Source organism: Pseudophryne corroboree, chromosome 2 (assembly GCF_028390025.1).
Source record: "Pseudophryne corroboree isolate aPseCor3 chromosome 2, aPseCor3.hap2, whole genome shotgun sequence".
Classification (NCBI taxonomy): domain Eukaryota; kingdom Metazoa; phylum Chordata; class Amphibia; order Anura; family Myobatrachidae; genus Pseudophryne; species Pseudophryne corroboree.
In genome coordinates, this window is record NC_086445.1 from 80174681 (window position 1) to 80189764 (window position 15084).

The 15084-nt window shown below is 48.6% G+C and overlaps 1 protein-coding gene across 2 annotated transcripts in view; it reads right to left on the minus strand.

Moving 5' to 3' along the window:
- Nucleotides 1-201: 201 nt before the first annotated feature.
- Nucleotides 202-15084, minus strand: part of AMOTL1 (angiomotin like 1) — a 216611-nt gene continuing 201728 nt past the window's right edge. For both annotated transcript variants that reach the window (XM_063951456.1, XM_063951457.1), the window contains 3 exons: nucleotides 2208-2446; nucleotides 570-842; nucleotides 202-459 (listed from right to left, as the gene is read on the minus strand). In XM_063951456.1, the coding sequence (XP_063807526.1) occupies nucleotides 350-459; nucleotides 570-842; nucleotides 2208-2446 (622 nt within the window). In that variant the 3' untranslated portion in view covers nucleotides 202-349. The remainder of the gene's footprint in view (nucleotides 460-569; nucleotides 843-2207; nucleotides 2447-15084) is intronic.

The following is a 15084-nucleotide window of genomic DNA, read 5'->3' on the forward strand; positions in this document are numbered from 1 at the left end:
ATGGTAAATATGTAACGCCTCTCTTGGTGGTGGTCGGGAATAACAGAATGCCTTGCAAATTGCTCTACACAGCGGGGAACAAAAAGTAATTCTGTGCTTACCGGCTGCCTATCAGCAGCTTTTCAGTGCACATCAACAAAGCAAATCGTACGGCTGGTCAGACGCATCAGTGTTCTGTCCCCCCCCCCCCCCCCCCCCATCTGTAACCGCAACAATGCAATGGAGGAGTCAACAGTCTTGGCCATTTATTTTGCACGGTCGTAAATGTCTTCTTAGGCCAACATTGGTCTTCAAATACTTCATCCATGTGGACTACAAACCACGGGAATGAGATTGTCCAAGTTTGCCTTTATATAAGTACTTCCATTGTATTATCAGGCTCTGAAAGATCAGTCTTGTGCGTTGCAGTGCTGGCTCTACCTTTGGGTTCTAGAGTCTTGCCAAAGACAGGGGAATGATCTGCAAGGCAAAATAAACTAGTGAGATATACAGGAACAAGTGGCCGGATGGATGGATAGTGTGTGACATAACTGAAGCACCCTAAGAAAAGGAAAAGTCCATACACCAACCTGACTTGTCCTTGCTAGTGGTGGTGTGACGTAAAAGAGGACTGCTGGACGGAGTCATATTTATCCGCCCCCGACCAGGTAAGGAAGAACAGTTTGGCCAGAAGAGACTGGAGCTCTTGTCTGTTTGGGTGCTGTTGTCCTTGCTCCTAGATTTGGCATGTGATGCCGTCACAGGCGGAACTGCAGCAGGCGGTGGTGGCAGCAAGAAGCTAGGTGGTGGAAGAAGTAAAGAAGCTATGGGGCTTTCACGATTGTCTTTCACTGGGGGCACTCCTGCAAAGAACGCAATTCGGTAAGCATTGGTAAAAAGTTTATTGCAGCACAGTAGAACCTCAAGATGACAATGACGCAAACCAGAAGCATCTGAAAGACCTGGACAGTGTCTATAGTTCAGGAGATCAGATTCACAGGGGAAAGTGATTTTCATTCTTGCTCTGGCAACACAAGTTTTATATTTATTTGCAGGACTCTGCTTTTTCATGATATTGGAAAATGTTATGTTTCATAATAAGTGCAGTGAGACAACAATTCAAATCCCATGATCCAACCCAGGGTCATTGTTACACAATTAGAGTGCCCACTGTTATGTAAGCAAAGGTCATCAGCTACTAATCCTGGAAATAAGGGCACCAAATAAATGTATTCATCCAAGGTCTAAAAAGAATATACCAGCACTCACTTTTAGAGATGGGGAAAAAAAAAAAAAAAGATTTATAAAGATTCCACTGCATACAGACCGAGTGCTGCAGCCCGACAGATGTTTCAACCAGCACAGAGTGGTTTTCTTCAGGGGACCCTGAAGAAAACCACTCTGTGCTGGTTCAAACAGCTGTTGGGCTGCAGCTATTGGTCTATACGCAATGGAATCTTTATGAAGAATAAATAATCTTTTTTTTTTCATCTCTAAGTGAGTGCTGGGATATTCTTTTTTCATTACTGAGAAAAGTGTCAATATTAACCCTTTACACACACACACGCACACACACACACACACACACACACGTATGTATTGTTTGCCACAGTTACTGGTATGCATTGGAGTTTAAAGGGTGTCCATATTCAGGCATCACCCTGTAGAGGGGGTCCCGCGGTTCCTCTGCTGTTACTGTATTCTTACTGCCAGTGCCTGTTGTATTTGACTACATATGTAAACTATTGGGAGATTTAATACAGAAGGTTGGAGTACATAGGTTGTAGGAGGAATATTCAAACTGCAGCAGAAGAGGTGTGTGAAGAGAACATGACTGCACAGATTCATCAGCCATCCAATCCAGTGCTGCCATCACCACACGCCCACCGTCAGCCTTTTCTCTCCAGTTTTGAAAGTTTCTGCAAGTTCTTCTTCATACATATATATTGAGAAGTTGCCCATAGCATCCAATCAGCGTGTAGCTATTGTGTTGTAGAATGATATCTAGAAGCTGATGGGCAACACCTCAGCTTGTCCTCTTTAGAAGATTAGATACATCTCCTAAAAGTTTTTATACCCCCGCCCCCCACAGTAGTTGTACAAGTCATAGCATCTTTTGGGGATCATTAACATATGAAATGTTGGACTGTTTGCTCCCCCTTACCACGCAGGGTCTTACACAGCATCTGTTATACATAGCAGTGTCTATAGCATGTCTGTTATCCCACCTATACTCCCTTTTCTGGGTTTTTCCTCCATCTTCTCCTTTGCTGCCTGATTGTTGGTCAGAGACGTCTGCCGTGAATGAGACCCGGCGCTGACACCAGCCACTGCGGATATAGAGGGCACTGAGCAGGCAGGCCGCAGGCTGGAGCCGTCGTTCTTCCCCTGATCTTTTCGAGAGCGTTGGTGAAGAACCTTTATCATGGCGTCCTGCTCAATGATTTTAGCATGGAGATTTTTTATCCTGTTGGTATAAATAGTTGTTTTTAATGTATTAAAATCATATGCAAACTTCTCTCCACGTGACAAAACAACCTCCACCCAGTATCAGAAAGATCTCCCTGTTCCATCACTGCCCTAATATGGGTACGTATATGCCAAACCACAGCTTAGTCCTGCAGGTAGATGCAGAGTGCCATTAGGGTAAGCATGGCTAGGAGGGAGGAGTCTGAAGGATGACATCTAGGAGAGAAGAGTCTGGGGGGCGGGGGTGACATCTATTAGGGAGGAGGCCTAGGGATAACATCTAGGAGTGAGGGAGGAGTTTGAGGAATGACAACTATTAGAGAAGATTCTGAAGGATTCCATCTAGGAAGGAGGAAACTTAGGGGTGACATCTATTAGGGAGGTGTCTTGAGGATAACATCAAGGAGGGAGGAATCTGAAGAATGACATCCAGGAGAGAAGAGTCTGGGGGGTGGCTTGACATCTATTAGGGAGGAGGCCTCGGGATAACATCTTAGAGGAAGGAGTCTAAGGGATGAAATCTATTAGAGAAGATTCTGAAGGATTACATCTACGAAGGAGACTTGGGAGTGACATCTAGGAGAGAAAAGTCTAGGGGGGTGACATCTATTATGGAGGAGTCTTGGTGTGACATCTAGAAGAGAAAAGTTTAGGGGGGGTGACATCTATTATGGAGGAGCCTTGGGGATAACATCTAGGAAGAAGGAGTCTTGGGGATAACATCTAGGAAGAAGTAGTCTTGGGGATGACATCTAGAAGGGAGGAGTCTGAGGGATGACATCTATTATGGAGGAGTCTGAAGGATGACATCTAATATGGAGGAGTCTGAAGGATGACATCTATTATGGAGGAGTCTAACAATTTTAATTCTGAGGCTGCCAGGATTTTCATAGACACCATGGTGCTGTTATCAGACCAAACAGTGGTGCCTGGGATGGATAATGGTGGTTCTGGACTGCGTCCCAAGAAGGCTCTAATATCCTCCCATACAAGGACATACAAATACACATCTTTTTTCACACTTGTCTTTTTTCACACAATCACTGACAGAGGATCCGTCTGGTTTCTACACCCAGAAGTAAAAGAACAACCTTTTTCTTGCTTCCAAAAATTGGAATGACTACTCTTATATGTATGTAGTAAGTGACAACCAGCAAAGCAAGACTCCACACATTGGGCCTAATTCAATGCTGATTGCAAAACAACATTTTCCTCTAATGGGCAAAACCATGTGCACTGCAGGTGGTACAGATGTAACATGTGCAGAGAGAGTTAGATTTGGGTGGGGTGTGTTCAAACTGAAATCTAAATTGCAGTGTAAAAATAAAGTAGCCAGTATTTACCCTGCACAGAAACAATGTAACCCACCCAAATCTAACTCTCTCTGCACATGTTATATATGTCCCTCCCCTGCAGTGCACATGGTTTTGCCCATTGGGGGAAAAAATAAGAATTTACTTACCGATAATTCTATTTCTCATAGTCCGTAGTGGATGCTGGGGACTCCGTCAGGACCATGGGGAATAGCGGCTCCGCAGGAGACAGGGCACAAAAAGTAAGCTTTTAGGATCACATGGTGTGTACTGGCTCCTCCCCCTATGACCCTCCTCCAAGCCTCAGTTAGGTACTGTGCCCGGACGAGCGTACACAATAAGGAAGGATCTTGAATCCCGGGTAAGACTCATACCAGCCACACCAATCACACCGTACAACATGTGATTTGAACCCAGTTAACAGTATGATAACAACGAAGAAGCCTCTGAAAAGATGGCTCACAACAATAATAACCCGATTTTTGTAACAATAACTATGTACAAGTATTGCAGACAATCCGCACTTGGGATGGGCGCCCAGCATCCACTACGGACTATGAGAAATAGAATTATCGGTAAGTAAATTCTTATTTTCTCTAACGTCCTAGTGGATGCTGGGGACTCCGTCAGGACCATGGGGATTATACCAAAGCTCCCAAACGGGCGGGAGAGTGCGGATGACTCTGCAGCACCGAATGAGAGAACTCCAGGTCCTCCTTAGCCAGAGTATCAAATTTGTAAAATTTTACAAACGTGTTCTCCCCTGACCACGTAGCTGCTCGGCAAAGTTGTAATGCCGAGACCCCTCGGGCAGCCGCCCAAGATGAGCCCACCTTCCTTGTGGAGTGGGCATTTACAGATTTAGGCTGTGGCAGGCCTGCCACAGAATGTGCAAGTTGGATTGTGCTACAGATCCAACGAGCAATCGTCTGCTTAGACGCAGGAGCACCCATCTTGTTGGGTGCATACAGGATAAACAGCGAGTCAGATTTTCTGACTCCAGCCGTCCTTGAAATATATATTTTCAATGCTCTGACAACGTCCAGCAACTTGGAGTCCTCCAAGTCGCTAGTAGCCGCAGGCACCACAATAGGCTGGTTCAAGTGAAAAGCCGAAACCACCTTAGGCAGAAACTGAGGACGCGTCCGCAGTTCTGCCCTGTCCGAATGGAAAATCAGATATGGGCTTTTGTACGATAAAGCCGCCAACTCTGATACTCTCCTGGCTGAAGCCAGGGCCAGTAGCATGGTTACTTTCCATGTAAGATACTTCAAATCTACCGATTTGAGCGGCTCAAACCAATGGGATTTGAGAAAATCCAAAACTACGTTGAGATCCCACGGTGCCACTGGAGGCACAATCGGGGGCTGTATATGTAGTACACCTTTGACAAAGGTTTGTACTTCAGGCACTGAAGCCAATTCTTTCTGGAAGAAAATCGATAAGGCCGAAATTTGAACCTTAATAGACCCCAATTTGAGGCCCATAGACAATCCTGCCTGCAGGAAATGTAGGAATCGACCCAATTGAAATTCCTCCGTTGGGGCCTTCTTGGCCTCACACCACGCAACATATTTTCTCCAAATGCGGTGATAATGTTGTGCGGTCACTTCCTTCCTGGCTTTAATCAAGGTAGGAATAACTTCCTCTGGAATGCCCTTTTCTTTTAGAATTCGGCGTTCAACCGCCATGCCGTCAAACGCAGTCGCGGTAAGTCTTGGAACATACAAGGTCCCTGCTGAAGCAGATCCCTTCTTAACGGTAGAGGCCACGGCTCTTCCGTGAGCATCTCTTGAAGTTCCGGGTACCAAGTCCTTCTCGGCCAATCCGGAGCCACGAGTATTGTTCTTACTCCCCGTAGCCGTATAATTCTCAGTACCTTTGGTATGAGAGGCAGAGGAGGAAACACATACACGGACTGGTACACCCACGGTGTTACCAGAGCGTCCACAGCTATTGCCTGAGGGTCTCTTGACCTGGCGCAATATCTGTCCAGTTTCTTGTTGAGGCGGGACGCCATCATGTCCACCTTTGGTTTTTCCCAACGGTTCACAATCATGTGGAAGACTTCTGGATGAAGTCCCCACTCTCCCGGGTGGAGGTCGTGTCTGCTGAGGAAGTCTGCTTCCCAGTTGTCCACTCCCGGAATGAACACTGCTGACAGTGCTATGACATGATTTTCCGCCCAGCGAAGAATCCTTGCAGCTTCTGTCATTGCTCTTCTGCTTCTCGTGCCGCCCTGTCTGTTTACGTGGGCGACTGCCGTGATGTTGTCCGACTGGATCAACACCAGCTGACCCTGAAGCAGCGGTTTTGCCAGGCTTAGAGCATTGTAAATCGCTCTTAGCTCCAGTATATTTATGTGAAGAGACGTCTCCAGGTTTGACCACACGCCCTGGAAGTTTCTTCCCTGTGTGACTGCTCCCCAGCCTCGTAGGCTGGCATCCGTAGTCACCAGGACCCAGTCCTGTATGCCGAATCTGCGGCCCTCTAACAGATGGGCACTCTGCAACCACCACAGAAGAGACACCCTTGTTCTTGGTGACAGTGTTATCCGCTGATGCATGTGCAGATGCGATCCGGACCATTTGTCCAGCAGATCCCACTGAAATATTCGTGCGTGGAATCTGCCGAATGGAATTGCTTCGTAAGAAGCCACCATCTTTCCCAGGACTCTTGTGCATTAATGTACTGACACATTTCCTGGTTTTAGGAGGTTCCTGACAAGTTCGGATAACTCCCTTGCTTTCTCCTCCGGGAGAAACACCTTTTTCTGAACAGTGTCCAGAATCATTCCCAGGAACAGCAGACGTGTCGTCGGGGTCAATTGAGACTTTGGAAGATTCAGAATCCACCCGTGTTGTTGAAGCACTACTTGGGTTAGTGCTACTCCGACTTCCAGCTGTTCTCTGGACCTTGCCCTTATCAGGAGATCGTCCAAGTAAGGGATAATTAATACGCCTTTTCTTCGTAGAAGAACCATCATTTCGGCCATTACCTTGGTAAAGACCCGAGGTGCCGTGGACAAACCAAACGGCAGCGTTTGAAACTGATAATGACAGTTTTGTATCACGAACCTGAGATACCCTTGGTGTGAAGGGTAAATTGGGACATGCAGATAAGCATCTTTCATGTCCAGGGACACCATGAAGTCCCCTTCTTCCAGATTCGCTATCACTGCTCTGAGTGACTCCATCTTGAACTTGAATTTCTGTATGTACAGGTTCAAGGATTTCAGATTTAGAATAGGTCTTACCGAACCGTCCGGCTTCGGTACCACAAATAGTGTGGAATAATACCCCTTTCCCTGTTGTAGGAGGGGTACCTTGACTGTCACCTGCTGAGAATACAGCTTGTGAATGGCTTCCAATACCGTCGCCCTTTCTGAGGGAGACGTTGGTAAAGCAGACTTTAGGAACCGGCGAGGGGGAGACTTTTCGAATTCCAACTTGTAACCCTGAGATACTACCTGCAGGATCCAAGGGTCCACCTGTGAGCGCGCCCACTGTGTGCTGAAAATCTTTAGTCGACCCCCCACCGCCCCTGAGTCCGCTTGCACAGCCCCAGCGTCATGCTGAGGGCTTTGCAGAAGCCGGGGAGGGCTTCTGTTCGTGGGAAGTAGTTGCTTGCTGCACCCTCTTACCCCTTCCTTTGCCTCTGGGCAAATATGACTGTCCTTTTGCCCGCTTGTTCTTATAGGAACGAAAGGACTGCGGCTGAAAAGACGGTGTCTTTTTCTGTTGGGAGGTGACCTGAGGTAAAAAAGTGGATTTTCCGTCTGTTGCCGTGGCCACCAGATCCGATAGACCGACCCCAAATAATTCCTCTCCTTTATACGGCAATACTTCCATATGCCGTTTGGAATCCGCATCACCTGACCACTGTCGCGTCCATAAACTTCTTCTGGCAGATATGGACATCGCACTTACTCTCGATGCCAGAGTGCAAATATCCCTCTGAGCATCTTGCATATAAAGAAAAGCATCCTTTAATTGCTCTATAGTCAATAAAATACTGTCCCTATCCAGGGTATCAATATTTTCAGTCAGGGAATCCGACCACACCACCCCAGCACTGCACATCCAGGCTGAGGCTATTGCTGGTCGCAGTATAACACCAGTATGTGTGTATATACTCTTCAGTGTAGTTTCCAGCCTCCTATCAGCTGGATCCTTGAGGGCGGCCGTATCAGGAGACGGTAACGCCACTTGTTTTGATAAGCGTGTGAGCGCCTTATCCACCCTAGGGGGTGTTTCCCAGCGCGCCCTAACCTCTGGTGGGAAAGGGTATAATGCCAATAACTTCTTTGAAATTAGCAGTTTTCTATCGGGGTTAACCCACGCTTCATCACACACGTCATTCAATTCCTCTGATTCTGGAAAAGCTACAGGTAGTTTTTTCACACCCCACATAATACCCCCCTTTGAGGTACCTGCAGTATCAGAGATATGCAAAGCATCCTTCATTGCCGTGATCATATAACGTGTGGCCCTATTGGAAAATACGTTTCTTTCTTCACCGTCGACACTAGATTCATCTGTGTCGGCACCTGTGTCGACTGACTGAGGTAAGGGACGTTTTACAGCCCCTGACGGTGCCTGAGACGCCTGGACAGGTACTAACTGGTTTTCCGGCCGTCTCATGTCGTCAACTGACTTTTGCAGCGTGCTAACATTATCACGTAATTCCATAATTAAAGCCATCCATTCCGGTGTCGACTCCCTAGGGGGTGACATCACCATTACCGGCAATTGCTCCGCCTCCACACCAACATCGTCCTCATACATGTCGACACACACGTACCGACACACAGCAGACACACAGGGAATGCTCTTATCGAAGACAGGACCCCACTAGCCCTTTGGGGAGACAGAGGGAGAGTTTGCCAGCACACACCAAAGCGCTATAAAAATGTATATAAACAACCCTAAAAGGTGTTGTTTTTGTTATATGCGCTTAATATATAAAAATATCGCCAAAATATGCCCCCCTTCTCTGTTTTACCCTGTTTCTGTAGTGCAGTGCAGGGGAGAGTCCTGGGAGCCTTCCTCACAGCGGAGCTGAGCAGGAAAATGGCGCTGTGTGCTGAGGAGAATAGGCCCCGCCCCCTAAAACGGCGGGCTCTTCTCCCGGAGTTTGCGATATATGGCAGGGGTTAAATACATCCATATAGCCTCAAGGGCTATATGTGATGTATTTTAGCCATAGAAAAAGGTATTATACATTGCTGCCCAGGGCGCCCCCCCCAGCGCCCTGCACCCTCAGTGACCGCTGGTGTGAAGTGTGCCGACAACAATGGCGCACAGCTGCAGTGCTGTGCGCTACCTTATGAAGACTGAAAGTCTTCTGCCGCCTGTTTCTGGACCTCTTCAACTTCGGCATCTGCAAGGGGGGTCGGCGGCACGGCTCCGGGACCGGACTCCATGGCTGGGCCTGTGTTCGATCCCTCTGGAGCTAATGGTGTCCAGTAGCCTAAGAAGCAAATCCATCCTGCACGCAGGTGAGTTCACTTCTCTCCCCTAAGTCCCTCGTAGCAGTGAGCCTGTTGCCAGCAGGACTCACTGAAAATAAGAAACCTAAAAAACTTTTTCTAAGCAGCTCTTTATGAGAGCCACCTAGATTGCACCCTGCTCGGACGGGCACAAAAACCTAACTGAGGCTTGGAGGAGGGTCATAGGGGGAGGAGCCAGTACACACCATGTGATCCTAAAAGCTTACTTTTTGTGCCCTGTCTCCTGCGGAGCCGCTATTCCCCATGGTCCTGACGGAGTCCCCAGCATCCACTAGGACGTTAGAGAAATAAGAATTTACTCACCGGTAATTCTATTTCTCGTAGTCCGTAGTGGATGCTGGGGACTCCGTAAGGACCATGGGGAATAGACGGCTCCGCAGGAGACTGGGCACATCTAAAGAAAGATTTAGGACTATCTTTTGTGCACTGGCTCCTCCCCCTATGACCCTCCTCCAAGCCTCAGTTAGGAACTGTGCCCGGAAGAGCTGACACAATAAGGAAGGATTTTTGAATCCCGGGTAAGACTCATACCAGCCACACCAATCACACCATATAACACGTGATAGGAACCCCGGTTAACAGTATGATAAAAAGTGGAGCCTCTGAAGAGATGGCTCACAACAAAACCCGATTTTTGTAACAATAACTATGTACAGGTATTGCAGACAATCCGCACTTGGGATGGGCGCCCAGCATCCACTACGGACTACGAGAAATAGAATTACCGGTGAGTAAATTCTTATTTTCTCTGACGTCCTAGTGGATGCTGGGGACTCCGTAAGGACCATGGGGATTATACCAAAGCTCCCAAACGGGCGGGAGAGTGCGGATGACTCTGCAGCACCGAATGAGAGAAATCCAGGTCCTCCTCAGCCAGGGTTTCAAATTTGTAGAATTTTGCAAACGTGTTTGCCCCCGACCAAGTAGCTGCTCGGCTAAGTTGTAAAGCCGAGACCCCTCGGGCCGCCGCCCAAGATGAGCCCACCTTCCGTGTGGAATGGGCTTTTACAGATTTAGGCTGCGGTAAGCCTACCGCAGAATGCGCCAGCTGAATAGTGCTACAAATCCAGCGCGCAATAGACTGCTTAGAAGCAGGAGCACCCAGCTTGGTGGGTGCATACAGGATAAACAGCGAGTCAGTCTTTCTGACTCCAGCCGTCCTGGAAATATAAATTTTTAGGGCCCTGACTACGTCCAGCAACTTGGAATCCTCCAAGTCCCTAGTAGCCGCAGGCACCACAATAGGTTGGTTCAAGTGAAAAGCTGAGACCACCTTTGGGAGAAACTGAGGACGAGTCCTCAATTCTGCCCTATCCTTATGGAAAATCAGATAAGGGCTTTTACAAGACAAAGCCGCCAATTCTGAAACCCGCCTGGCCGACGCCAAGGCCAACAGCATGACCACTTTCCACGTGAGATATTTTAAATCCACAGTCTTAAGTGGTTCGAACCAATGTGATTTCAGGAATGCCAAAACCACATTGAGATCCCAAGGTGCCACTGGGGGCACAAAAGGAGGCTGAATATGCAGTACTCCTTTGACAAAAGTCTGAACTTCGGGCAGTGAAGCCAGTTCTTTTTGGAAGAAAATCGACAGAGCCGAAATCTGGACCTTTATGGACCCCAATTTGAGGCCCAACGTCACCCCTGCTTGCAGGAAGTGCAGGAATCGACCCAGTTGAAATTCCTCCGTCGGGGCCTTCATGGCCTCACACCAAGCAACATATTTTCGCCAAATGCGGTGATAATGTCTTGCGGTGACATCCTTCCTGGCTTTGATCAGGGTAGGGATGACTTCCTCCGGAATACCCTTTTCCTTCAGGATCCGGTGTTCAACCGCCATGCCGTCAAACGCAGCCGGGGTAAGTCTTGGAACAGACAGGGTCCCTGCTGCAGCAGGTCTTGTCTGAGCGGCAGAGGCCAAGGGTCCTCTGTAAGCATCTCTTGAAGTTCCGGGTACCAAGCTCTTCTTGGCCAATCCGGAACCACGAGTATGGTTTTCACTCCTCGCCTTCTTATTATTCTCAGTACCTTGGGTATGAGAGGTAGAGGAGGAAACACATAAACCGACTGGTACACCCATGGTGTCACTAGAGCGTCCACCGCTATCGCCTGAGGGTCTCTTGACCGGGCGCAATATCTTTTCAACTTCTTGTTGAGGCGGGACGCCATCATGTCTACCTGTGGTTTTTCCCACCGGTTGACCAGCATTTGGAAGACTTCTGGATGAAGTCCCCATTCTCCCGGGTGGAGGTCGTGCCTGCTGAGGAAGTCTGCTTCCCAGTTGTCCACTCCCGGAATGAACACTGCCGTCAGTGCTAACACATGATTCTCTGCCCATCTGAGAATCCTTGTGGCTTCTGCCATCGCCATCCTGCTTCTCGTGCCGCCCTGTCTGTTTACATGGGCGACCGCCGTGATGTTGTCTGACTGGATCAGTACCGGCTGGTTTTGAAGCAGGGGTCTTGCCTGGCTTAGGGCATTGTAAATGGCCCTTAGCTCCAGGATATTTATGTGAAGAGAAATCTCCTGATTTGACTACAGTCCTTGGAAATTTCTTCCCTTTGTGACTGCCCCCCAGCCCCGAAGGCTGGCATCCGTGGTCACCAGGACCCAGTCCTGTATTCCGAATCTGCGGCCCTCTAGTAGATGAGCCCTCTGCAGCCACCACAGCAGCGACACCCTGGTTCTGGCCGATAGGGTTATCCGCTGTTGCATCTGGAGATGGGACCCGGACCATTTGTCCAACAGGTCCCACTGGAACGTCCTTGCGTGGAACCTTCCGAATGGAATTGCTTCGTACGAAGCTACCATTTTTCCCAGGACTCGTGTGCATTGATGTACCGACACTTTTTCTGGTTTTAGGATGTCTCTGACCAGAGATGACAATTCCTCGGCTTTTTCCAGTGGAAGAAACACTCTTTTCTGGTCTGTGTCCAGAATCATTCCCAGGAACAGAAGACGTGTCGTCGGGACCAGCTGTGACTTTGGAATGTTTAGAATCCAGCCGTGCTGTTGTAGCACTTCCTGAGAAAGTGCCACCCCCACTATCAACTGTTCTTTGGACCTCGCCTTTATCAGGAGATCGTCCAAGTACGGGATAATTAAAACTCCCTTCTTGCGAAGGAGTATCATCATTTCGGCCATTACCTTGGTAAAGACCCTCGGTGCCGTGGATAACCCAAACGGCAGCGTCTGGAACTGATAGTGACAGTCCTGTACCACAAATCTGAGGTACTCCTGGTGCGGAGGGTAAATGGGGACATGCAGGTACGCATCCTTGATGTCCAGGGATACCATGTAATCCCCCTCCTCCAGGCTCGCAATAACCGCCCTGAGCGATTCCATCTTGAACTTGAACCTTTTGATATAAGTGTTCAAGGCTTTTAAATTTAAGATGGGTCTCACCGAACCATCCGGTTTCGGTACCACAAACATTGTGGAGTAGTAACCCTTTCCTTGCTGAAGGAGGGGTACCTTGACGATCACTTTCTGTGAATACAGTTTTTGAATAGCCACCATCACTGCCTCCCTGGCAGAGGGAGTTGCCGGCAAGGCAGATTTTAGGAAACGGCGGGGGGGAGACGTCTCGAATTCCAGCCTGTACCCCTGAGATACTACTTGAAGGACCCAGGGATCCACTTGTGAGAGAGCCCACTGTGTGCTGAAAAACCTGAGACGTGCCCCCACCGTTCCCGATTACGCCTGAGCAGCCCCAGCGTCATGCTGTGGACTTACCGGACGCAGGGGAGGACTTCTGCTCCTGGGAACTAGCTGTGTGCTGCAGCTTTTTCCCCCTTCCTCTGCCCCTCGGCAGAAAGGATGAGCCTCTAGCCCGCTTATTTTTCTGGGGCCGAAAGGACTGTACCTGATAATACGGTGCTTTCTTTTGCTGTGGGGTAGCCTGTGGCAAAAAAGTCGATTTCCCAGCAGTAGCTGTGGAAACGAGGTCTGAAAGACCTTCCCCAAAAAGTTCCACCCCTTTATAGGGTAAAACTTCCATGTGCCGCTTGGAGTCGGCATCACCTGACCATTGCCTAGTCCATAACCCCCGTCTGGCGGCAATGGACATAGCGCTTATTTTTGATGCCAGCCGGCAAATATCCCTCTGTGCATCACGCATGTATAAGACCGCGTCTTTAATATGGTCAATCGTTAGCAAAATATTGTCCCTATCCATGGTATCAATGTTTTCCGACAGGGAGTCTGACCACGCAGCAGCAGCACTGCACATCCAAGCTGATGCAATAGCGGGTCTCAATATAATGCCAGTGTGTGTGTATATAGCTTTTAGGGTACTTTCCAGCTTTCTATCAGCAGGTTCTTTTAGGGCGGCCGTATCCGGAGACGGTAGTGCCACCTTCTTTGATAAGCGTGTCAGTGCTTTATCTACCCTAGGGGGTGTTTCCCAGCGTGACCTATCCTCTGGCGGGAAAGGGTACGCAGCCATTAACCGTTTAGAAATGATCAATTTCTTATCTGGGGAAGTCCACGCTTCCTCACACACCTCATTTAATTCGTCAGATGCAGGAAAAACTACTGGTAGTTTTTTCTCACCAAACATAATACCCTTTTTTGTGGTACCTGGGGTATCATCAGAAATGTGTAATACATTTTTCATAGCCTCAATCATATAACGGGTGGATCTATTGGAGGGTACACTCGTCTCATCATCGTCGACACTGGAGTCGGTATCCGTGTCGACATCTGTATCTGTCATCTGAGGTAGCGGGCGTTTTATAGCCCCTGATGACATTTGAGACGCTTGGACAGGCACAAGCTGAGTAGCCGGCTGTCTTATGTCGTCAAACCTTTTATGTAAGGAGCTGACACTGTCACGTAATTCCTTCCATAAGTCCATCCACACTGGTGTCGACCCCGCAGGGGGTGACATCACATTCACAGGCATTTGCTCCGCCTCCACATCATTATCCTCATCATACATGTCGACACAGCAGTACCGACACACAGCAGACACACAGGGAATGCTCTTACAGAGGACAGGACCCCACAAAGCCCTTTAGGGAGACAGAGGGAGAGTATGCCAGCACACACCAGGGCGCTATATAACACAGGGATATCACTATACAGAGTGTTTTCCCCTATAGCTGCCTATAATATTATATATACTGCGCCTAAATTGTGCCCCCCCTGTCTTTTTTACCCTTTCTGTAGTGCAGGACTGCAGGGGAGAGCCAGGGAGCTTCCTTCCAGCGAAGCTGTGAGGGAATAATGGCGCCAGTGTGCTGAGGGAGTTGGCTCCGCCCCTTTTTCGGCGGGCTTTCTCCCGCTATTTTATCGTTTCTGGCAGGGGTTAATATACACCTATATAGCCTCTGTGGCTATATATGGTGTTAGTTTTGCCAGCCAAGGTGTTATTATTGCTGCTCAGGGCGCCCCCCCCCCTTCAGCGCCCTGCACCCATCAGTGACCGCAGTGTGTGGTGTGTGACAATGCTAAATTCCTTGTCGTATAAACAACCCTTTATGAAGCTAAGAACACTGTACGCTGTTTACTTAAGAAGTACCGTAATGGTACGCTATTGGCGTAGCGATCGCTCAGCCGTAGGCGAGACGCTCAAGCGTCACGTTCGCTCACGGCCCAGTGATCACAGGACACGTTATTGGCTATGTCTAGGGGAATGATTCGCTGTAGCGTAGCGTACGCTCGAGACCACGAGGAGGTCACCAGCGATGCAGACGCTCACAACACTATACCTTTATGTTAAAACCTTATACCAATGAAATACACTGAATACCTTAATGTGAGTACAGGGTGTAAGTGCAACCTTGTGTAACCTGACTAACTACA